This window comes from Stegostoma tigrinum, chromosome 18 (genome assembly GCF_030684315.1).
Source record: "Stegostoma tigrinum isolate sSteTig4 chromosome 18, sSteTig4.hap1, whole genome shotgun sequence".
NCBI lineage: Eukaryota > Metazoa > Chordata > Chondrichthyes > Orectolobiformes > Stegostomatidae > Stegostoma > Stegostoma tigrinum.
The window spans coordinates 59,762,080-59,787,937 of NC_081371.1; the positions used below are offsets into that span (position 1 = coordinate 59,762,080).

At 43.5% G+C, this 25,858-nt stretch overlaps 1 protein-coding gene across 4 annotated transcripts in view; it reads right to left on the reverse strand.

The window, feature by feature from the left end:
* Positions 1-1,282: 1,282 nt before the first annotated feature.
* Positions 1,283-25,858, reverse strand: part of gnptab (N-acetylglucosamine-1-phosphate transferase subunits alpha and beta) — a 105,769-nt gene continuing 81,193 nt past the window's right edge. For all 4 annotated transcript variants that reach the window (XM_059652579.1, XM_059652578.1, XM_059652580.1 and 1 more), the window contains 2 exons: positions 14,687-14,777; positions 1,283-3,249 (listed from right to left, as the gene is read on the reverse strand). In XM_059652579.1, coding sequence (XP_059508562.1) covers positions 3,172-3,249; positions 14,687-14,777 — 169 coding nt within the window. In that variant the 3' untranslated portion in view covers positions 1,283-3,171. The remainder of the gene's footprint in view (positions 3,250-14,686; positions 14,778-25,858) is intronic.

A 25,858-nucleotide genomic window follows, 5' to 3' on the forward strand; every position in this document is an offset into this window, starting at 1 on the left:
GAGCAAGCTGTGTCTGCCACGACGCAGAGACACTGCCTCTGGTGACAACTATACAGATATGGCCAGATGTCAGACTGATAGCCAGCCAAACAACCCAAACCTAATCCTTTTAACCTTCAAGACTGATTGTGCAGAGGGTTTTCTATCTTTCAAAGTGAGCCCCTGTAGACAGAATTGTTCTTTTATCCCTTTCCCCCAGTCTGGGCACAATACTTTGGATTATTTAGAAGAGGAAACAATTTTATTTTCATTTTACAAACTAAATGTGTTAGCCGGTTTTGGATCTTAATAAATTTTGTTCTAAAATAAATACACTTTGTGTATTAAAGAAGCATTGTCAAAGGATTTTTAAATATCTAAAATACAGGAGACCCATGTTTAGCCATGTCAGGATTCAGGTGTAACAATTAAATTGATGTAGTAAGCTGTGGAATAGTGCACTCCTCTCATGTCAGTTGTAAGGTTAAGACACGATCATTAAACTGTGCAAGTGTAACAAGGTTTACTTCGTATATTAAATTCGATTTATGATTAACGGTATTTAAAATTATTTAATTGTGATTCTCAGAATGGTAAACAAGACAGCTAATCCGGTGTTTAATGTTTTGATGTTGGTTGCTAAAGTACATGGAAGAATTAAGACATGTAAACTTTAAGGACCCAAGTTGCCCAAACTAACAGTGTGTACTTGGTGGAATATTTAAACATCATTAAACAACTGCTCCCTTCACCACTGATGCTCAGTTGCAGTCATATGTACCATCTACAAGATACACTGCAGTAACTCACTGAGGCTGCTATGACAGTATCTTCCAAACGCACAACCTTGATCATATTCCACGCTGCAGAGGAACCTTAGCACTTGCAAGTGTTTTCTGCAAAGGCAGACCACCACCAACTTCTCAAGGGCAACTAAAGACAGGCAATAACTGCTGGCCCAGTCAGTGACTCTCACATTCCATGATGGAATTAAAAACTACTTTCCCTCCATGTCGCATCCTGTCCTGAACTAGAAATCTATCATTTCCACCATCATTGCTGAGTATAAATCATGGAACTCTGTGCCTGACATTGAGAGTGTCACCACCACATACACTTTGATAGCTTAAGTTATATCACTACTGCATTGTGAAATGAAATGGGGGATGAGCAGTAAATGCTGGCTCTGTCAAAAATGCCCAGACCTGAGAATGAATAAACATTAAAGTCAGAGGCAGATACAGCAGCAAAGAAAGTGTGACAATAAAACCGAGCTTTGGTGCCAATTAAACACAAAGTAACATTTCCAATATTTTGTATTTATTTCAGATTTCCAGAATCTGTAATATTCCACATTTGTCCAAAGAGTGCATTTCATTTTTTTGTGCAGGCACAAGACAGATTCCTTCTAATTTTGCAACAGTGCAGCACACATTTTTACACAAATGAAGCTTTCATCATTTGAATACCCATACATCACATTTGTTCAGCGATACTTTGAATCTAAACTTAAGTCTGCAAAGTTCAGTAAACTTTCTTCATAAATTCCCTATTTAGAGTGACATTTCTGCCTTCAAAATGTGCAACAGTTCTTCTTAAAAGAACTCACACAGCATGCCCTTCACAAAAACAAAAAGGGAAATGATTAGATTTACAAACAGCTGCGTTAAATTTTGGACAAAGCTATGTGATTGTAGCTAGTCTACTCTGACCAGATTTATGACAAGGGTGAATGGATTATGATTGGCTCAAAGGATGTCAAATGCGTTCATCTGAAGAGTAGCCACATGTGGCAGACCTTCTCTACATTTTCAAACCAATGAAGGGATTGTTACTTAAAATAACACATGACTAAAGAGCCATGCTAAAGAGATATTCCGGGAATCCTTTACTGCTTTAAAACAGCTATTTATTGATTTGTGTCAATTTCAAGAACTTATGTAAAAAAAATGACATCCCGCCAAACAAGATGGTTAAAAATGAGAACAAGTTATCCTGGTTAAGTGAAGTCTGTTGACTTAGAGTCAAAAGACTGTTATGTGCTTCTGATACTGATTTATTTTTTAAATTTCTTGTTGCCAAAACCTAATTTTAAATAAAAGACCAAAAGTTTAAAAAAGGTACATTTTCTTACATTTCAATGGGATTGGTCTCTGCTACTTAAATGTATAAAACATTCGCCCTTCAAAAATAGGTTAACTAAACAAAAATGAATAAATTTATTTTAGCCAATTCATAAAAGTTGAAATCACCTTCTCCAAAACAAACAAACATGTAACACCAAGACAGGCACTTGGGAATTTCTGTGAGGTGTGAAGAACATTTAACTGATGAAGGTTAGATTCATTCTTTTATACTCAACTACTTTGTGACTGTTAAAATACATTTACCGACATTTTATGTAGAAATTGGAAGGACAACTGCAGAATGCCATGTTATAGCAGGTCAGCACGCCTGCTGCATTCATGGGGTACAGTGCATAAAGGACCTACAACACACAATGTCTTGTGATACAATATATTGTTCTCCACACTGGCTGGAGAGTGCATTGCAAATACTATGGCAGCATCATTAATACCTGTTTTCCATCTTTGCTCTTTGTAACCTTTGTGGTCACTGCAGAGAAATGCCACAATATCTTTCTTTCACAATTTAGCACATGGCAAAAAGGTATTTGTGTTCTTTAATAGTGCAGTAGCCCAGCCCACCATCCACAACATGATGTCCATGAAGGATGTCAGTTCATTTGGCATGGAATGGCACTTGAGTAACTGATTTAGAAAGAAGGTCCATCAGTTTCTTTTGTGAGCTCAAGTTTTGTCATTGTTTCCCAGTGACATACTCTTTCGATTTATCTGCCTGCTTCCAATAACTTTGGTTCAGGTTAAAATGTCAAGGGTCTAAACACTGCTAAACCCAGGCAGCCGACAACCAGCCACTGAGATCTCATCATCCCTGTTTCTGCAATGATCCTCATTTTCTGGAGCTGTACATTTCAGGTACATAACATGGTGATTAGCGAAGAATTCAATTCCCCTTTGGTACGCTGATAGATTCTTGTGGATTTCCTTAATTCAGTTGGTGGATTTGTTTTCATTCGGTGATTAATCACTGCCAAAATGTTTTTCATTGTTGCTGGCCAGCTGTCTGAATTCCAGATTAAGAACTGAGGGAGATCGGTGTTCTCATTTTCTACACACTGCTTCGATCTGCAGCAACATTCACGTACATCCGTCTTCTTGGAAAAAGTTTTCGTTTTAGTGCAATCAGCTGAAACAAAAGCAATTGATGACAAGCTACAGCAAACCATCCCATGTCATAAAGCTAGTTCTTCTGGATGTGGCATGATTCTGATTTACAATCAGTTTTCACAGCACAACTAGTAATACATAAAGTATCTTTTTAACGATATGATAGGAATACAGTACAAGAGGTCATTTGACCCTTCAAGTTCATGCCAGCTCCCTACAGAACAATTCAATCATCCCACCACCTCATATGCACTACAAGTTTTTTTTTTCAAGTGCCCATTCAATTTCGTTTTGGAATCAGTGTGTCTGCATCCAACTCCTTCTGGGCAGTGACTTTGTTGTATCTCTCACTTTTAAAGGCTATTGAATGCTTAATGTTTTTGCACCCCCAAAAGATATCCTCTCTTCCTGACCCTACAAAGCCTTTCCTCATTAGTGTTGCCACCTCACCTCACCCCATCCTTAATGAATTTTTTTCTCAATACTTTAGATCTTTGCAGTTCTTACCATCTTTTAAGCCACATTTCTGTCATTCCCCACTGTAGGTATCCACATGCTGCTATTTGTGCTTGAAGCCTAGTAACTTTATTGATCACATTGTGTTTATGTATGTGCACTATAATTTGCTTTTGCATTCCTCATGGCCCTTCTTAGCCCACTCCTCTCTAATATGGCTTTACTTCCTTCCTGTTATCCAATACTCATCCTTTACACAACTTATTCTTCTTTTCAACTTCTTTATGGTCAGTCCCATTCCTCTGCCAATTTCTCCAACCACTGGTAACTTTCTCCACAAGGCCATTGGAGCTTGTCCTGTTGATGTGTAACTTTCTCTTTTTGAACAGGTGCCTTGTCATAAAACTGATTCTAATGCCCTAAGAGCCTGGCACCCTCCCTCCAGCATCTGGTACCCACAATGATCCTGATAAATAGTGTCATCAGGTTCTAGGCTGCAAGACATCTACAGAACATTGATAAAAGTCTGGCTGGTGAAGCATACTACAACAGAAGTTTAAAGTCTGGACATGCAATTCACCAAACATTACAGTGGCTAAGATCAACTACATGTCCAAAGTCACGAGCTTACAAAGAATTGCATGTAGAAATCAAGTCTGGATTTCCAAGTAGAGAAAAACTTTTAAGCTTAAAGTAGAATATAAATTGGAGCATGTTAACCTAAAACGCCAGGAGTGCCCAATGCTTTGTCTCTCAGATGAAATAAAAATTAAACCCACATTTTCATTACTGAACTACAAGCCAAGGATACTAATAATGTTTGTGTTGCCATTTTTCAACCCTCCAAGTCTAACACAAGGCCTCTGATTGGGACTATGTGATTTGCTACAAGGATGTTACAGGTTAACACGTTATTAAAAACATGGTTTTAAAAACTCCAGCAGTCAAACTGTAAGCAAGTCAAGGAATGAGAAGCAAACATGACCAGCATGAAAATACCTGTGTACTAGCAGCGAACTACAATATGTGTTTCAATTTTTCTTTCAAATAAGAAACCAAGAGGTACAGCACAAGTAAAAGAAATTGCTTAATTCTGAAACAGCAATATTTTCTAAGTAGCAAAACAAAACAAATAACATTGTTGTACATTTCTCTGCAATAAAATCAGCAAACCAATTGTTAACTGATTCTTAAATAGGGAATTCCAACACAGAATTATCCCAATAACTAATTATCTCCGGCAGTAATTCAGGCACAGACCATTTCCAGTACAAGCAAGGTGACAGGCTAAAAGGTAACTGGACATAGAAGGGTAGAGACACAAGATGGTTGGGATGGGACAAGTAGGAGGGAACCACACAGGGCAGCACGGAGGGAGAAGCATTTCAGAGGCTTAAACTTATGAACTAGGAACAATGTGGAGGGCTGAGGGAAAGAGAGCTCACAGGGATTTGAATTTACTCAACACGTTACCCAGGATGGGCGGCTGGCCTTCAAATGATTTCAAAAGCTTTTGCTGAATATACACTAAAATAACTTCACAGGGTGGGAAAGATAAAAATATCACACAATTACAAAGGCATAAAAACAAAAACACTGGAAATACTTAGCATCTGGGCAGAAACACGATTAATATTTCAGTTTGATGACCTTGCATCTGCTGAGTATTTAGACAATAGACAATAGGTGCAGTAGGCGGCCATTCGGCCCTTCAAGCCAGCACCACCATTCATTATGATCATGGCTGATCATCCACAATCAGTATCCTGTTCCTGCCTTATCCCCATAACCCTTGATTCCACTATCTTTAAGAGCTCTATCCATCTCTTTCTTGGAAGTATCCAGAGACTTGGCCTCCACTGCCTTCTGGGGCAGAGCATTCCATATATCCACCACTCTCTGGGTGAAGAAGTTTTTGGCCAGTTTTCCTTCGTACCTCATTTTTTCTCTACGTATTGCCTTTGTAGTTATCTTCTGTTGCTCTTTAAAAGCTTCCCAGTCCTCCGCTTCCCACTCATCTTTGCTTTGTTATACTTCTCTTTTATCTTTATACAGTCCTTAACTTCCCTCATCAGCCACAGCCACCCCTGCCTCCCCTTAGGACTTCTCTTCCTCTTTGGAATGAGCTGATCCTGCACCTTCTGCATTATAGCCAGAAATACCTGCCATTGTTGTTCCACTGCCATCCCTGCTGGGGTATTGAACCATTGAACTTTGGCCAGCTCCTCCCTCATAGCTCCATAGTTCCCTTTGTTCAACTGCAATACTGACACTTCCGGTTCTCCCTTCTCCCTCTCAAACTGCAGATTAAAGCTTATCATATTCTGGTCACTACCTCCTAATGGCTCCTTTACTTTGAGGTCCCTGATCAAATCCGGTTTGTTGCACAACACCAGATCCAGAATTGCCTCCTCCCTGGTAGGCTCCAGTACAAACTGTTCTAAGAATCCATCGCAGAGGCACTCCACAAACTCCCTTTCTTGGGGTCCAGTACCATCCTGATCCTCCCAGTCTACCTGCATATTGAAATCCCCCATTACAACTGTGATACCTTTGCGACAGGCCAATTTCAACTCCTGATTCAAATTACACCCTACGTCCAGACTGCTGTTTGCGCGCCTGTAGGTAACTCCCATTAGGGTCTTTCTAGCCTTAGAATTTCTCAGCTCTATCCATACTGACTCTACATCTCCTGATTTGATGTCCCCCCTCGCAAGGGACTGAATATCATTCCTCACCAACAGGGCCACCGCACCCGCTCTGCCCATCAGTCTGTCCTTTCGATAGCATGTACAGCCTTGAATATTCATTTCCCAGACCCTGTCCACTGAAGCCACGTCTCAGTTATCCCCACAACATCGTACTTGCCAATTTCCAACTGAGCCCCAAGCTCATCCACCTTATTTCTTATTTCCATTTCTGGCATTTCTTTTTATTTCCAATTTTTACAATATTTTGCTAAGGTAAGGCCTACCCAGTGTAGACACATGGGCCTGGATCTGAGGACTGAAAATAAAAAGGGAGTGATACTTTTCCACTACGACTGTTTTGTCCAAAGTAGAAAATGTAAAACTGATAATAACTGGACTACCCACAATGAACTTAATTTAACATCCTTTTAAAAATGTGTTCAAATGACATAAATGTTGGCCAGGTGGTCAGCTGCATATACCCATAGTACCGTTAAGGAGGGAGTTTAAGGATTTTGACCTAGTAACAGGGAAGGGACAGTAAAATAGTAAGTAGTCAGAATGACATGTAGTTTAGAGGAATTTTCAGGTAGTGGTAATCCCTGGCATCTGCTGCCCTTAACATTCTATGAGGTAGAGGTTGCTGATTTGGGAAATGCTAGGCAAGGAGCCTTGGTGAGTGCTGCAGTGCATCTTGTAGATGGTACATACCGTGGCTACTATGTGTTGCTGATGGATGCAGTGGATGTTGAAGGTGATGGATGGGTCGTTAATCAAGCAGGCTTCTTTGTCCTGATGGTGTTAAGCTTCTTGAGTGTTATTGGAGCTTTACTTACCCAGGCATGTGAACAGTATTCCATCACACTATTGACTTGGCCAGACCAATTCATACCAATTCCAGTTTTGCTAGGGGTCCTCAATGCCACTCTTTGTCAAATGATATCTTAATGTCAGGGACAGAAGCTTAGGAACTCATATGCCACGTTCAGCTCTTCTGACCACGTTTGAATTAGGAATTCAAGAATTCGGGAATTCAGCATGACCATTAGCCTGAAGACGGCCAACGTGCTGGGTCAAGGCGTTGAGTACCCCCCTGTCATCACCATCAACAACTACGAGCTGGAGGTAGTCCACGAATTCACACACCTTGGCCCCACCATCACAAACAGCCTCTCCCTGGATTCTGAGATCAACAGGCGGATCAGACGAGCAGCCTCCACATTGGCCAGGCTGACCGAGAGTGTCTGGGAGAATGAAAAGCTGATGACAAACACCAAGACTGCAGTCTACAGGGCGTGCGTCCTCAGCACACTGCTTTACGGCAGCAAGATCTGGAGCCTCTACTCCAGACAAGAGCGGCGTCTCAACGCTTTCCACCTTCACCGCCTGAGACGCATTCTGGACATCAAGTGGACCGACTGAGTCGCCAACACCAAAGTCCTCACCCGCACCCAGGTACCCAGCCTCTTCACCCTACTCCAACAATGCCGCCTCCGCTGGTTGGGTCACATACACTGTATGCCAGACGGGAGGATCCCGAAAGATGTGCTGTACAGGGAATTTGCCATCTGCAAGAGAGCACGAGGACAACCTCATCTTTGTTTCAAGGACGTCTGCAAAAGGGACATGAAGTCAACGGACCTGGGCGGTGAGAGATGGGAAGACGTCACGAAAGACAGTTCACATTGGAGACAGGAACTGCGCAGAGGGCTGGAGTGAGGAGAGAAGAAACTGAGGCTTGCCGCTGAGGAAAAGCGCACTGAACGGAAAAAAAGCAACACGGCAACACTGGAGGAGAGTGTCTTCAAATGCAGTCACTGCACCCAAGACTGTCACTCCCGTGTGGGCCTGTAAAGCCACAACTGCACTACCACCCGTAGCTGAATCAAAACTCTTCAGGCACAGACCCATGGTCTCTCGAGACTGACGGATACCACACATGAACGTGGCAGGAGTTAAGTGGCCTAGCAGAACCCAAACTGAGAACCAATGAGCAGATTATTGCTGAGGAAGAAATGCTTGGTCATGCTGTCAATCAGCCTCCTGTTTCATAGAGATAATGACGGAGTAGACAGATGGGGCAGTAATTGGCTAAATTAGATTTGTCTTAATTTTGACTGAGACTGTCTCTCTGAACCTTACGGTTTACTGCCAATCTCCTGCCCTTTCCTGTGGCCGTGCGCAATAAGCCTACTTAAGTGAGCCCTCTATAATTTCTAAATTAAAACTGCCTGCGCCACACTTCCAGGCAGCGCATTGCAGACTCTAATTGCTCACTGTATGAAAAAGTTTCTCCTCAGCTCACATTTACAGTACAGTAACTCAGTGGTTAGCACTGATGCCTCACAGCACCAGGGACCCTGGTTCGATGCCAGCCTCAGGTGACTGTGTGGAGTTTGCATGCTCTCCCTTTCTCTGTGTCTGTTTCCTCCTACAGTCCAAAGGCGGTCATGCGAGGTAGACTGGCCATGCTAATTTGCCCTGTAGTGTCCAGAGATGTGTAGATTAATTGGATTTGCCATGGTAAATGCAGGTTATGGGGATAGGGTAGGGGAGTGGGATGTTCTTTGGAAGGTCAGCATAGATGCAATGGGCTGAACGGCCTGCTTTCACACTACAGAGATTCTGTTCTGCACTTCTTTTGTTAAATACTTTTACATACCTGCTCTCTGGTTCCCAATCTGTTTATGGACAGAGACAGCTTCTCTTTATCCACTCTATCCTGACACCTCATGTTCTTGAAAACTTCTATCAAATCACCTCTACTACCTCTTCAAAAAACGAGCGCATCGAAGCATTTTCTCAGCCAATTCAAAGATAGAGGCTATTGTGCCAGCTGAATTTCTCTCATTGTTATGAATTCTTTAGGCTTCAATCTTCTGCTAGATATATCAATACCATCCATCTCAGTCTCCTTCACAGGTCCCCAGTATCATGATGCCAGTCTTCAACCAATTTGATTCACTCCACATAATTTTAAGAAATGGCTGAAGGTAATAGATACTGAAACAGCTATGGACCCTGACAACGTTCCAGCAACAACACTGATTTTTCGCTCCAGAAGTGGTGCAACCATCACTGAATCCTCCATAACAACATCCTTGGGATTACCATTGACAGAAATTCAACTGGACTTGCCACATTAATACAGTGGCGACTACAGCAGGCCAGAGGCTAGGAATACTGCAGCATTTCCTGATTGCCCAAAATCTGTTCATCATCTACAAGGCACAAGTCAGGAGTGTGATGAAATACTCCCCACTTGCCTGGATGAGTGCAGCCCCAACAACACTCCAGCAGCTTGACACCATCCACGGCAAAGCAGCCTGTCTGACTGGCACCACATCCATGAGCGTCTACTCTCTCCATCAGTTACACTCAGTTGCAACGGTTTGTACCATCTACAAGATGCACTGCAGAAATTCATCAAAGATCCTTCAACGATGCCCTCCAAACCCACAACCACTTCCATCTAGAAGGACAAGGGCAGCAGTTACCTGAGAACAGAGCCACTGGCAAGTTCCCCTCTAAGCCACTCACCATACTGCCTTAAAAATATATCGCCGTTCCTTCACTGTCACTGGATCAAATTCCAAACTCCTTCCCTAATGGCACTGTGAGTCAACCTAAAGCACGTGGACTGCAATGGTTCAAGGTGGCAGCTCACCACCACTTTCTCAAGGCAACCAGGTACAGATTACAAATGCTGGCCCAGCCAGCGATGCTCATGTCTCACCGGTGAGTGAGAAAATGCAGGATAAATCGAAGCAGCCAATTACTGCCCCATCATTCTACTCACAATCATCAGTAAAGTGTGCTTTACTGCAAAGTTGTTGACTCTCAACTGCACTCTGGGAAATCAGGATGGGCAATACATACCGCCTAGCCAGCAATGCCCATATCCTATGAATGAACAAAATAAAACATGATGAAAGGTGTCATCAATAACGTTATCAAATAGCACCTGTTCCGCATTAACTAACTTACTGATGACCAGTTTGGATTCCACTGGGGCCCCTCAGCTTCTCACCAAATTACAGTGTTGGCTCCAGACGCTGAATAGCTGGATTCCACAGCCAAGGTTAGAGTGGTTTCATTTGACATCAAGGCCACATTTGAGAGAGTGTGGCATCAAGGAGTCCTAACGAAACTACAGTCAATAGAAATCACAGGGCAAATTTCTCCACTGGTTGGAGTGTCAGAGGTCAGTCACCTCAGCTCCAGAACATCTCTGCAGGAATATCTCAAGGTAGTGTCCCAGGTCCAGCTATCTTAGCTGCTTCAAGGCCTTCACTCCATCATAAATTGAAATGTTCGCTGACGACTACACAATTTTAAGTATCTTGAGCACCTGCTCAGATACTGAAGCAGTCCATGGTCAAATGCAGGAAGTCCCAGATAATATCCAGGGTTGGGCTGAAAAGTAAGAAGTAATATACATGCCACACAAACACCAAGCAATGACCATCTCCAACAAGAGAGAATCTAACGACTCACCCCTTGACATTCAATGATGTTACAATCACTGGTGCTCCCAATATCAACACATTGCGAGTTATCATTGACCAGAAATTGAAGTTGACTAGCCAAATACTGTGATTGCAAGAGCAGTTAGGTGATAGGAATTCTGCAGTGAGTAACCCTCTTCCTTACTCCACAATGTCTGGACGCCACCCACTTGGCAATATTCAAGAGTGTAATGGAATACTCCCAACTTGCCTGGATTGGTAGAGCTCCAACAACACTCAAGAATATCAACACGTAGAACAAAGCAGTCCACTTTATTGGCACCACAACAAACATTCTCTCTCTCCACCATCAATTCTCAGAAGCAGAAGTGTGTGCCATCTACAATTTGCACTGTAGAAATTCAAAGCTCCTTACAACAGCACCTTCAAAACCCATGACAAGTAATCACCCAGGGGGACAAGGGCAGTAGAAGCATGGTAACGCCACCAATCTTTACAAGTTCCCCTCCAAGCTACTCACCACCTTGACTTGGAAATACATCATCATTCAGTGTCACTCAGTCAACATCTTGGAATTCCCTCCCTAACGGCTTTGTGATTTTACCAACCGCAAATGAGCTGCAGCATTTGAAGAAAACCGTTCACAGTACCGTCTCAAGGGAAGTTGAGGAGGTACAATAAATGCTGGCTGAGCCAGCAAAAGAAAGATCCGATAAGTGATTTAAAAAACTTCAGAATTTCTCTTCTATAAGATTTATCCTGTAGTCCCCAGTAAAACAGGCTGATTACATTTAAGTAGAGGCACATCAAATGAAGTCATTCCTGCTTTAAGGCTAGATTGAAAGCATTTACAGAAACAGTTCCTGGAGACAGAACAGAAAATACGTCTGTTGAGCAAACAGCTATATAAAAATGACAAAACTTCAGATACCTTAATGAGCACCATCCCAGGAACTTTCTGTTTAATCCCTGAGCATGTATTCTACTTCTAAAATACATGGAGGATAAATGAGAAATAATATGAAATACAGAACCACAGATTACAGCCAACTGGCAAATGTCTGTGCCATATCGCTTTTTGAGTAATCCCACTTACTACTGCCTTGTATTTTCTTCAGTGATTGCTACCCACCAAACTGCTTGAGAATGTTAGATAATGAAATGTGAGGCTGGATGAACACAGCAGGCCCAGCAGCATCTCAGGAGCACAAAAGCTGACGTTTCGGGCCTAGACCCTTCATCAGAGAGGGGGATGGGGTGAGGGTTCTGGAATAAATAGGGAGAGGGGGGGAGGCGGACCGAAGATGGAGAGAAAATAAGATAGGTGGAGAGGAGAGTATAGGTGGGGAGGTAGGGAGGGGATAGGTCAGTCCAGGGAAGACGGACAGGTCAAGGAGGTGGGATGAGGTTAGTAGGTAGGAGATGGAGGTGCGGCTTGGGGTGGGAGCAAGGGATGGGTGAGAGGAAGAACAGGTTAGGGAGGCAGAGATAGGTTGGACTGGTTTTGGAATGCAGTGGGTGGAGGGGAAGAGCTGGGCTGGTTGTGTGGTGCAGTGGGGGGAGGGGACGAACTGGGCTGGTTTTGGGATGCGGTGGGGGAAGGGGAGATTTTGAAACTGGTGAAGTCCACATTGATACCATTCGGCTGCAGGGTTCCCAAGCGGAATATGAGTTGCTGTTCCTCCAACCTTCGGGTGGCATCATTGTGGCACTGCAGGAGGCCCATGATGGACATGTCATCTAAAGAATGGGAGGTGGGGTGGAAATGGTTTGCGCCTGGAGGTGCAGTTGTTTATTGCGAACCGAGCGGAGGTGTTCCGCAAAGCGGTCCCCAAACCTCCGCTTGGTTTCCCCAATGTAGAGGGAGCGACATCGGGTGCAGTGGATGCAGTATATACCACATTGGCAGATGTGCAGGTGAACCTCTGCTTAATGTGGAAAGTCATCTTGGGGCCTGGGATAGGGGTGAGGGAGGAGGTGTGGGGGCAAGTGTAGCATTTCCTGCGGTTGCAGGGGAAGGTGCCGGGTGTGGTGGGGTTGGAGGGCAGTGTGGAGCAAACAAGGGAGTCACGGAGAGAGTGGTCTCTCCACAAAGCAGACAGGGGTGGGGATGGAAAAATGTCTTGGGTGATGGGGTCGGATAGTAGATGGCGGAAGTGTCGGAGGATGATGCGTTGTATCCGGAGGTTGGTGGAGTGGTGTGAGAGAACAAGGGGGATCCTCTTTGGGCGGTTGTGGCGGGGGCGGGGTGTGAGGGATGTGTTGCGGGAAATGTGGGAGATGTGGTCAAGGGCGTTCTCGACCACTGTGGGGGGAAAGTTGCGGTCCTTGAAGAACTTGTGGACATCTGGGATGTGCAGGTGTGGAATGCCTCATCGTGGGAGCAGATGCGGCGGAGGCGGAGGAATTGGGAATAGGGGATGGAATTTTTGCAGGAGGGTGGGTGGGAGGAGGTGTATTCTAGGTAGCTGTGAGAGTCGGTGGGCTTGAAATGGACATCAGTTACAAGCTGGTTGCCTGAGACGGAGACTGAGAGGTCCAGGAAGGTGAGGGATGTGCTGGAGATGGCCCAGGTGAACTGAAGGTTGGGGTGGAAGGTGTTGGTGAAGAAGTGGATAAACTGTTCCAGCTCCTCTGAGAAGCAAGAGGCGGCGCCGATACAGTCATCAATGTAACGGAGGAAGAGGTGGGGTTTGGTGCCTGTGTAGGTGCGGAAGAGGGACTGTTCCACGTAACCTACAAAGAGGCAGGCATAGCTGGGGCCCATGGCCACCCCCTTAGTCTGTAGGAAGTGGGAGGAATCGAAAGAGAAGTTGTTGAGGGTAAGGACGAGTTCAGCTAGGCGGATGAGGGTGTCGGTGGAGGGGAACTGGTCGGGCCTGCAGGACAGGAAGAAGCAGAGGGCCTTGAGGCCATCTGCATGCGGAATACAGGTGTATAGGGAGTGAACGTCCATGGTGAAAATGAGGTGTTGGGGGCCAGGGAATTGGAAGTCCTGGAGGAGGTGGAGGGCGTGGGTGGTGTCACGGACGTAGGTAGGGAGTTCCTGGACCAAAGGGGAGAAAATGGAGTCCAGGTAGGTGGAGATGAGTTCGGTGGGGCAGGAGCAGCCTGAGACGATGGGTCGACCAGGGCAGGCAGGTTTGTGGATTTTAGGAAGGAGATAGAAACGGGCCGTGCGGGGTTGGGGAACAATGAGGTTGGAAGCTGTGGGTGGGAGGTCCCCTGAGGTGATGAGGTCATGGATGGTGTTGGAGATGATGGTTTGGTGCTCGGGTGTGGGGTCATGATCGAGGGGGCGGTAGGAGGTGGTGTCGGAGAGTTGGCGTTTGGCCTCGGCGATGTAGAGGTCAGTGCGCCATACTACCACTGCGCCACCCTTGTCTGCAGGTTTGATGGTGAGGTTGGGGTTGGAGCGGAGGGCTCCCCATTCTGCGGGGGAGAGGTTGGAGTGGGTGAGAGGGGTGGAGAGGTTGAGGCGGTTAATGTCTCGACGGCAGTTAGAGATGAAGAGGTTGAGGGAAGGTAGGAGGCCTGGGGGTGGCGTCCAGGAGGAGGACTTGTGTTGGAAGTGGGCGAAGGGGTCAGTGGAGGGACGGTTAGGCTCCCGGTTGAAGAAGTAGGCGTGGAGGCGAAGGTGGCAGAAAAAATGTTCTATGTCCAATCGTGACTGGTATTCGTTGATGTGTGGTTGTAGGGGGACAAAGGTGAGCCCCTTACTGAGGACTGACTGGAGAATGTCGGTTGTTCTGCTCCAGTGGAAATTATCCTGCTAGCAGCAGTGAAGGTATTTCATGAATGTTAGTTTTGATGAAAGACTAAAAATTCAAGATTAACAAACCTGTTCAGCAAAAAAAGAAGAAACTGTGAAGATAATTAGTGTCACCAGTACACAGTGCGTCCAGAACTTCAACTGATCTCTGTAAGCCCTCCTGTAATTTAAAAAAAAGTTACAATTCAGTTAGAAACATTAGCTGCAAACATAATAGTGTTAGCAGACATAGAAGTGTACGCTGTGTCAGCTGGGAACACAGGTTAGACCACCAATGAAATTGGGTATACGTTATAACAGCATTACAATAAGGAAGAAATGAACAGTGTGTTCTTATTGGGTGGACAGAGAAAAGGAACAGATAAATAATTTTAAAAATGAAGACTTTGAGCGGTCATTTATTTCCCAGCTGCCTACTGCAAGTTGCAGAAATACGTAAAACAGACTGATTCCCCTGACCACTGACTGTACACACCCAAGGGAAAGCATGGAGGGGAATATTAGTTTGCAAACAAAGAACATAGAAGTCTGGATATCTGACCATCAGATATGCGAAACATGTCCTCAAATTAGCTGAGGTTGAGTAACTTTGACAATTTTTATCAAGTTCCTTTTCAATCTTTGCAAGCCCCAAGCCTCCTGGACTGGACTAGGTTTATTTGAGCTTAAAATTTAGCATTAGAAACATTTTGGTCTCCAAATTGCAACATGAAATCCTTGCTTTAAGTTCATAAGCTTTTCGCTTCTCTTGCGTAACAAATGGGAGAGGTGATGGCCTAGTGGTATTATTGTTGGACTGTTAACGCAAAGTAATGCTCTGAGAATCTAGGTTCGAATTCAGTAAATTTAGAAAAGTGTATGAAACTGATAGTCTAATGATCACGGTTGATTGTCACAAAAACTCATCTGGTTCAGTGATGTCCTTTAGGGAAGGAAACTGCTATCCTTACCTGGTCTGGCCTACAGGTGACTCCAGAACCACAGCAATGCGGTCGACTCTTAACTGTTCTCTGGGAATTAAATGCTGGCCTAACTAGTGACACCCTCATCCCATGAATGAATTTTTTTAAAAATAAGCTCATACTGCTACAACCAAAACAATGACATTCTAAAGAATCATCATACAGGATTCAAAACATTAATTCTGTTTTGCTTTCTTGTCGATCAAGATAATATACGATTCCCAAGGGGCTTGACTGGGTATGTTTGGGAGGATATTTCTCCTCACGGAAGAGGCTAGGGCCACAGAGCATGGTCTTAGAACAAAGGGGTGCCAATTTAAGACCGAGAAAAAGAATTCCTCCTCATCTCAGAGGATTGAGTCTCTTTGGAACTCCTTGTCACAGAGATCTGTCAGGGAGGATCTTTGTGCATATTTAAGGCTGAGATAGACAGATTGTTGATTAGTCAGTGAATCAGGGGTTATAGGGAAAAAGCAGGAAAGTGGATGTGAGGAATGTCAGATCAACCGCGATACAACCGAATTACGGAGCAGATGAAAAATACGGAGCAGCTTACTCCAGTTCCCATTTCCTTTGGTCTTACAAGCAGCAAGCAAGATTTTTGTATTAATGATAATGGGAACTGCAGATGCTGGAGATTCCAAGATAACAAAGTGTGGAGCTGGATGAACACAGCAGGCCAAGCAGCATCTCAGGAGCACAAAAGCTGACGTTTCGGGACTAGACCCTTCATCAGAGCCTGGGAGCCTACTGTGTTCATCCAGCTCCACACTTTGTTATCTTAGAAAGATTTTTGTGTCGTTTTCTGGGCTATATTTGAACTAAGGTTGTTCTGGTGAAATGCCAGTGTCTCGACCATTACGCCCAATTCAAGAATTATCTTTTTAAAATGTTCTAAGTCACATCAGCAAGGCCTGAGATCTTTCCTTGGCAAGGCTTATGCTAAGTAAGAAACATAGCTCAGGACTTCTGGATGACCATGAGGGGTGGCACAGTGGCTCAGTGGTCAGCATTGTTGCCTCACAGCACCAGGGTTTGATTCCAACCTCAGGCGACTGGTTGTGTGCAGTTTGCACATTCTCCATTTTCTGTGTGGGTTCCCTGCGGGTGCTCGGGTTTCCTCCCATAGTCCAAATGATGTGCCGGCTAGGTGGGCTGGCCATGCTAAACTGCCCATAGTGTTCTGGGATGTGTAGATTAGGTGGGTTATAAGGGTCTGGGTCTGGGTGGGATGCTCCAAGGATTGGTGTGGACTTGTCGGGCCAAAGGGCCTGTTTCTATACAGTAGGGATTCTATGATTAGGGAAATATTTGTACAGGAAGTGGGCTGCTACAATGTCAGAATCTCAGCTGGTCAAAGCTTATGACATGGAATAGCTCAAAATAGTTCAAGTATGTGGCTGGGAATATTAGCTGTTCTTAAATGCAAGGCAATCAATTACAAACGATGGAGATACTAAGCTATTTGTAAGTCAATAAGTCTGCTAGAGAAATTTAGCGTAATTGTTTCAAGCGTACATAAACTACAAACATAAAAGAAAATCTGTGTTCAAATATAAACAAGTTTAAACATTAAGCTAGAGACAATGGGAACTGCAGATGCTGGAGAATCCGAGATAGAGTGTGGAGCTGGATGAACACAGCAGGCCAAGCAGCATCTTAGGAGCACAAAAGCGGACGTTTCAGGCCAAGACCCTTCATCAGAAAAAGGGGATGGGGACAGGACTCTGAAATAAATAGGGAGAGAAGGGGAGGCGGACCGAAGATGGATAGAGAAGGTAGGTGGAGAGGAGGGTATAGGTGGGGAGGTGGGGGAGGAATAGGTCAGTCCGGGAAGGCTACCTACTAACCTCATCCTGCTCCTTTGACCTGTCCGTCCTCTCTGAACTGACCTATCCCCTCCCTACCTCCCCACCTATACTCTCTTCTCCACCCATCTTCACTTCCATCCATCTTTGGTCTGCCTCCCCCTCTCTCTCTATTTATTTCAGAATCCTCTGTCCATCCCCGTTTTCTGATGAAGGGTCTCAGCCTGAAACGTCAGCTTTTGTGCTCCTAAGATGCTGCTTGGCCTGTGTTCATCCAGCTCAACACTTTGTTAAACGTTAAGCTAGCAAAATTTAGCTTATTATCAGACAATTAGCAAAGTGATTTGAATTATAAACCATTTAATTTATAAATTCTACATTCCCAGGATCAGACATCCACCTTTAGAACATAGAAAGGTATAGCACTGTACAGGCTCATTGGCCCACGATGTTATGCCGAACTTTTACCCTAATCCTAAGGTCTATCTAACCTCCACCTTTACTTTATCCTATCATCCATATGCCTACCTAATAGCTGCTTAAATGCCCCTAATGAGGCCGACTCCACTACCCTCTCTGGCAATGCATTCCACGGCCCTACCAGACTGATGCCTCCCCTATACCTGCCTCCACTCTCTGTAAAACTATGCCCCCTTGTAATACCTATGTCCACCCCTGGAAAAAGTCTCCGGCTATCTACTCTATCTACACCTCTGATCATTTTGTACACCTTTATCAAGCCACCTCTCATCCTTTGTCGTTCTAAAGAGAAAAGTCCTAGATCTCTCAACCTTTCCTTGTAAGATCTTCCGTCTCTTTCAGTAACATCCTGGTAGATCTCCTCTACACCTTTTCCAACGCTTCCACATCTTTCCTGTAATGAGACAACCAGACTGGACACAATACTCCAGATGTGGCCGAGCCAGGCTTTTGTATAGCTGGAACATAACTTTGCGGCTGTTGAACTCAATCCCTCTATTAAGTAATTAATCCCTCTTTGTCAGACAGCAATTTCGATTTTCACTAAACAACAACCCTGTTCTCAAATAAACGTTCACCAACAATTCAGCTCGAATGGCTTGTGTTTGTACTTGAAAAACCATTTTGTCATTGTCCCTTTCTACAAATGTCTACTTGGACTTGTCCAAGTCCCCCACACGAAATTCTCAGTAAAAATATGTTCATTAAAAACTGAAGGGATCATTTTCAACATTCATCCACTTCACCACCAATGCACAGTGAGCACCCATCTACAAGATTCACTGTACCTCCCAGGTCAGCAACTTCAACAACCTACATTGATAAGGAAATCAGATGCATGGGAACACCACCAACTGAAAGTTTCTCTCCAAGCTGCATACCAATCTGATTTGGAACTATATTGTCACTCCTTCAGTATCACTGGATTCCAGCCCTGGAACTCCCTTCTTAGCAGCACTAGGAATGTGGTGACGCACGAAGAACTGTAGTGGCTCACCACCAATTTTGCTGGGCCAAATACTGATGGGCAATAAATGTTGGCCCAACCAGTGGCACACTCAATCCATGAGCGACTAAAAGAAATTGATAGTTGGCTTATTTTGAAGGATTAAGTGCTGATTCTATGGTCACATGGGATTCTGACCAAGACAGGAAGGAACGGAAACTGTTCAGATGGGATAACCTAGCCTTAATATATTGAAAGCAGGTCCTACATTTTCTTCTAATCACCATCTTTAGTGGGAACCCCTTCTCCAATTAAGGCTGGGATCACTTACTTAGGAATGAGACAGATCAGAATCTATCTTACCAAGTAACCTTTTGCAGAGATTTCCATGGTAATGATATGAACCCGCTACATAACAAGCCTGGAAAAAGTGTAAACTATCAGTGATTTCAGAAGGAAACAGGGCAGGTACTGCAGGGTAATCAATTTGCAGGAATATAGTAATAGAACAAGGGAACGAGGCTGACCAGATTGCTCTACAGCAAACCAGCAAGGACTCAACACACCAAATACATTAAATCCTATGTGGGACTATGGTTATATTTAGTTGAAGTGACAACACAATCAGGAAACTACTTTATAAAAACAGTACAGTCGGTTCTGCTATAAACCCGTGTGATGGCAAGGCACATTGGCTATGACTGGCAAATAGGGGAATGCCATACCTAAAACGTGAACTGGTGTTAGCTATAACATGATTCTGTCAGTGCGCAGAGGAGTACACATCGATGTCACGATTGTTTTGTCCTGGACATGCTCAATGTTAGTGCCAAGTCTCCACAGGAAATAACGCAGTTGTTTTACAGGCTTTGCGCTTTCTGTGAGAGGTACAGTACTCTGTGATTTTCGTTTTGTTTGCAAATTATTTTTCACCTAACCTTGCAACCACAACTGCACCTGAAGGTGATGATGACGATGACCCTCAGCAATGGTAACTGGGGAGTCAATGGCCTAGTGGTATTATCACTGGACTTGAATCCAGAGACCCAAATAGCATTCGGGGCCCTGGGTTTGAACACTGCCACGAGAGATGATAGAATGTGAATTCATTAAATATCTGGAATTAAAAATTTAATGATGACTGTGAATCCATTATCAAATGTCAGAAAAACCCACCTGGCTCACTAATGTCCTTTAGGGAAGGAAACTGCCATCCTTTCCTGGTCTGGCCTACATGTCATTCCAGACCCACAGCAATGTGGTTGACTCTTAAACTGCCCTCTGGGCAATTAAGGATGGGCAATAAATGTTGCCTAGCCAGTGATGCCCTCATTCCATGAATTAATAAAGAAAGTGCCTGCATTAATAATAGAACAACTCAAAACTTCCACCCCAATCAAGTCATCTTGACATTTTTTCCCCCCAAGATAAAGTGTTAAATTTATTTTTATTTCATTATTAGATATGAATTAAACTTTTATTCAAACTGCACTATCTATTGCGTTAGATTTTTGAGTGATATTTTTTGGTGGTGTGCCCCAACCCCACTTTTCTCACAGGGCCCATTATTTCTTTAGCACGATTTTCTATGATACAATGATGTGTGGAAATATAACAATTGCATTAAAGCAGAACCAACTAATATGCTTTGACACCAATATCAAAGCTTATGATCGTTTAGAATTAGAAATACAGTTTCATGAACCTCCACACTACATCAAGACCTGTATATAAACAGATGCTTAGCTGACTGTAATTAAAGACTGATAAATGATAAGTGTAAGCAAACTAGTAAATCTAACCTACTTAAATAGACAGTGAACAATTTTCATTTCAAGGGTTATGAATTTTTTTGTGAAACAACACAGGGGAAATGCTACATCATAGAATAGCGTATCAGGAGCAATGACAGAAACAAAATCCATTAAAGATTTAAAAAATGAAATAAATATTTTTAGAAACAAGCATTCTTAAAAATGGCAAAACAACATAGGAAATAGAACAAAGAGTACTCTTCTTTCAAAGAAATAGAAAAGATGTCATGTGTCAAACACACTTGCTTAGGATGGGGAGAAGAAAACCATCTGCTTGCATCTATTTGAGCAGAGCAAATCAGCAATCTACAACTGGTATCATTCATGGAAAACGCAGCTGTGAAAGTTACTAGGTGGCACTAAACAATTCTGCCCAACAATATGGGAGATGCTTAATCTAAGGTTTTCAATAGCTACTCAGGATAACTTGGGGGTCACTGAAGAGGAATTTAAAGATTACAGGTACTGGGCAGGAGGTAGAGACAGAATGAGATGTAAATTCAATGTTAGGAGTACTGCAGTTAGCTGTGCTGCTGGGAAGGTTGCTGATCTACACAGATTCTGCATTGGTGACACAATGAGGAGGCAAGAGTAACTGGATGAGATAAAAAGGTGTCGAGATGGATGAACACAGCAGGCCAAGAGGCATCAGAGGAGCAGGAAAGCTGACATTTCAGGTTTGGGCCCTCCTTCAGTAGCTGGATGGTTCTGTTTTGCCAAAAGTTCAGAAGGACAGAACTCCAAAATCATTCTACGAGCTGAAAAAGTTGGAAGATCACTGGGTCAATTCGGGGAAGCCGTGAGGAGCTCAAATAGTCTGAGAGTTTTAATAATTTATTGCAGCTGACAGAAGCATATAAGCTGAAAGCAAGGTATACCACTCAGTATTTGAGCCTGCTGTGCCATTCAATATGATCATGGCTGATCCTCACTGCCATATTCCTGCTTTCTCCCCATACTCCTTGATGCCTTTAAAATCTATAAGTTGTTGTCTCACTTTCTTGAAAGCATTCAATGGTTTGGTCTCCATAGTATTATATGGTACAGAATTCCACAGGTTCACTGTGGAGGAGAAATCTTTCGTCTTTGAGTTAAACAGTCAGTACCATTCCGAGACTAACCCCTGGTTCCAGATTTCCCAGCCAAGGAAAACATCTTCCATGGATTTACTCTGTCCAACCATGTTAGAATGCCATATGTTACAATTTGCTCCACTCTCATCCTTCTAAACTTGAGTGAATACAGGCATAGAACAAAACTCTCATACAAGAGCCTTGCTTTCCCTGGTGAACCTTGAGCACCTACCTACCTTATTCTTAGGGAGAACAAAACTGCAGGCAATATTCCAGGTGTGGGCTCACCAAGGCCAAATATAACAGTAAGTCATGCTTATTTCTGAGCTCAAATCCCCTGCAATGAAAGCTAACGTGCCATTTACCAATTGCTTGCTGCACCTGCCTGTCAACTTTTATTCAACTGTTATAAAGTATGTCCAGATCCCTTTGTACACCCACACTTACCAATATCACACCACTTAAATAGTACTCTTCCTTCTTGTTTTTCACAGTGAAGTGCATAACTTTACATTTAGCCATGTTTGTACTGCATCTGCCGTGTGTTTGCCCACCACTCAACATGTCTAATTTATCTTGAAGCTTCCTTGCATCCTCCTCAACACTCAGTCCTGCCAAATTTTGCGTCATTAGCAAACTTGGAAATGTTGCATTTGGTTCTATCATCCTGATCATTTATGTATATCATGAATAGCTGGGCCGAAGCACTGATTCTTGCGGTAACCCCATTCATCACTGCCTACCACTTGGATGAACACCCATTTATTGCCCCTTTGCATCCTGTTGTCAACCAATTTTTGATCCATGCCCTTAACCTGTGCTTTATCTTTGCCTATTAGCCTCTTACACACAACCCCATCAAATGCATTCTGAAAATTCAATACACCATATCGACTTCTCTCATACCTTTTCTATTAGTTACTTCCTCATGAAAAACTCCACTTGATTTTTAAAACATGATTTGCTTTTAATAAACTCTTGCTGGCTTTGTCCAATACCATTAATGCTTTTCAAATGTTCTATTATCATGTCTTCTATAATAGTGTTGAGCATTTCTCCTACTACTGATGGTAGGCTACCTTGTCTGTAATGATGTTTATTCTCTCCCTTGCTTCTTAAGGAGTGAGGTTACATTTGCCACATTCCAATGTGTGGCAACTGCTAGTAGTCTACAGAACTTAGGAAGATAACTACTAATACACCCGATATTTCCAGGGCCACTTTCTTCAGGAATATGCAATGTAGATTATTAGTCCCTAGTGATATTAACTCCAGATTTTAACTCCATTAATATCGCCCAGTGCCATTTTCTTACTAATGCTGATTTCCTTCGAGTCTCCCCTTTCACTGGACCCTTGATTGCCTTACATTTCTGGGAATTTATTTGCGCTGTTTTCTGAAGTCAGAATCAAAGACCACATTCAATTCTTCTGCTATTTCTTTCTTCTCTGTTGCAATTTCCCTAGCTTTTGACTTTAAAGGGACCTACATTTGCCTTTGCTAATCTTTTTTCTCATTATATATCTATAGGAGAGTTTACAGTTAGTTTCTACGTTATCTGCAGTTTCACTTACACTTTATTTTCCCCCGTCTTAATCAAACTTTCTGATCTCGTGAATAATAAAATGTTCTCAAACATCAGGCTTGTTGCTTTTTCTGGCAATTTTATGCATCTCCTCTTTGGATCTATTACTATCCCTATCTTATTTTGCAAGCCTTTACTAAGCCACCTTCCTCCTTTTAAGAACAAAAGAGGAGTATGGCACAGAAACAGTCCCTTTGGCCCCCCCAAGCCTGTTTCAATCCTGTCCTAACTAAACTAAAAAACAAACCTTCTGCTCTTATTCGGTCCGTATCCCTCTATTCCCTCACTATTCATGTAGCCACGTAGATGCCTCTTGAATATCGCTAATGTGCCCGCTTCTGCCATCTCCTCTGGCAGTGCATTCCAAGCTCCTACCATGCTCTGCGTGAAAAACCTCCCTCACACATCTCCCTTAAACTTTTGCCCTCTCACCATGAACGTGTGCACCCTTGTAATTGAAACTTCAACCCTGGGAAAAAGCTTCTGACCATGCACCCTATCTATGCCTCTCAATTTTGTAGACCTTTGTCAGGTCTCTTCTCAGCCACTGTCTTTCCAGTGAAAACAATCCTAGTCTTTTTAACCTTACCTCAAAACCAATGACCTCAAGACCTGGCAACATCCTGGTGAATCTTCTCTACACCCTCTCCAAAGTTTCTACGTCTTTCTGGTAATGCGATAACCAAAACTGCACACAATACTTCAAATGCAGTCTAACAAGGATTTTTTTATAGCTCCAACATGTTTTGCCAACTGTCATACTCCATGCCCTAGCCGACGAAGACAAGCATGCAATATGCTTTCTTGATCACTTTAGCCACCTGTGTTGCTAATCTGTGGGGATCAGGGATCTGTGGACTGTGTAACACACACACACACACACACACACACACACCCCCCCAAACAGAGGACCTAAGACCGATCCCTGTGGAACACTAATTACCAGTCTCCATTCTGAAAAACATCCTTCCACTGCCACCCGCTGTCTATGACCAAGCCAGTTTTGTATCCAGCCAGCCAGCATCCCATTGTGATTTTAGTTTTTGTATTAATCTGCATTTGGGACTTTATCAAATGCCTGTTGCACTAAACAGGAATCAACATTTGTTTAATTCATGTCCATGTTGTTTGAACATGAACCACTGCCAATCTATCATCAAATCCTTTAGAAAGATTCGTCAATCCACCCTTGCCAATTGGTGCCCCATAGTTCCTTTTATATAGATTCAGGACCTAAATATGTATTACACTACTTCCCTCTCCATCCAAATGGAGAATTTTCCTATGTTATGGTCACTTTTCTCCATGGGACATGCACAACAAGGCTTAATCCTTTCTCATTCCACAGTATCCAGTGTAGTATAGCCTGTTGTCTGAGTAGATCCTTTATGGTTTGGTCTTAAAAACACCACCACCTACAAACTCCAGGAAATCCTTGTTCATAATCGATAACTTGATTTGTCTAACGTACGTGTAAATTAAAGTCACCTATGATTATTGTTGCAGCCCTATGGTATACTCCTCAGATTGCTTGCTTAATAACTTCCCTTATAACTCCACTAATGTCTGGGGGCCTACAGGTAACCACCAATGTTTTCTGCTTCTTAGTGATTCTTATTCAACAGACTGGATTGTAAAGTTCACCAGAAGCATTTGTGGACTGGTTGGGTGAGCTAGCTATCGGTGAAAAGCTGTAGTTATGCTTCTAAATAAGTACTCTAGCACAGCTCAAGAATCCAGGGGACCACTGACCCAGGAAAAGGGCGATCAAACAGAATGGGAGTAGTTGTTGAGGCAGTGTCCATGTCAAAGTAGCTCATGAGAGGGATTTTCAAGGTCCAATCAGTAGAAGTGAAGAACTGCAATCTCTTGTGAATTGTGATGAGAAGTGCAGCCTACTAGTCATTAACGAATGTACTGAGAAATCAATTAGATCTGTTTTGATACATTTGCTATTTGATGCGCACTTTGGGGTGTCCGATCAGCTTACTACTCACAATTACCCTGTTAATTCTGTGTACTCAAATGCATTACAGATTGCATTACTGTTCTAATGTTGTATAATGAAGATTATATAATGAAGCTCTTCCCCCCCACCCACTGCATCCCAAAACCAGTCCAACCTGTCTCTGCCTCCCTAACCGGTTCTTCCTCTCACCCATCCCTTCCTCCCACCCCAAGCCGCACCCCCAGCTACCTACTAACCTCATCCCACCTCCTTGACCTGTCCGTCTTCCCTGGACTGACCTATCCCCTCCCTACCTCCCCACCTACACCCTCTCCACCTATCTTCTTTACTCTCCATCTTCGGTCCGCCTCCCCCTCTCTCCCTATTTATTCCAGTTCCCTCCCCCCATCCCCCTCTCTGATGAAGGGTCTAGGCCCGAAACGTCAGCTTTTGTGCTCCTGAGATGCTGCTTGGCCTGCTGTGTTCATCCAGCCTCACATTTTATTATCTTGGAATCTCCAGCATCTGCAGTTCCCATTATCTCTAATGAAGATTATTGTTGTTTGGTACCTTACGGCTTTATCAACCACAAAGAACACTGGATTTCTCACTTTAAATATCAAAG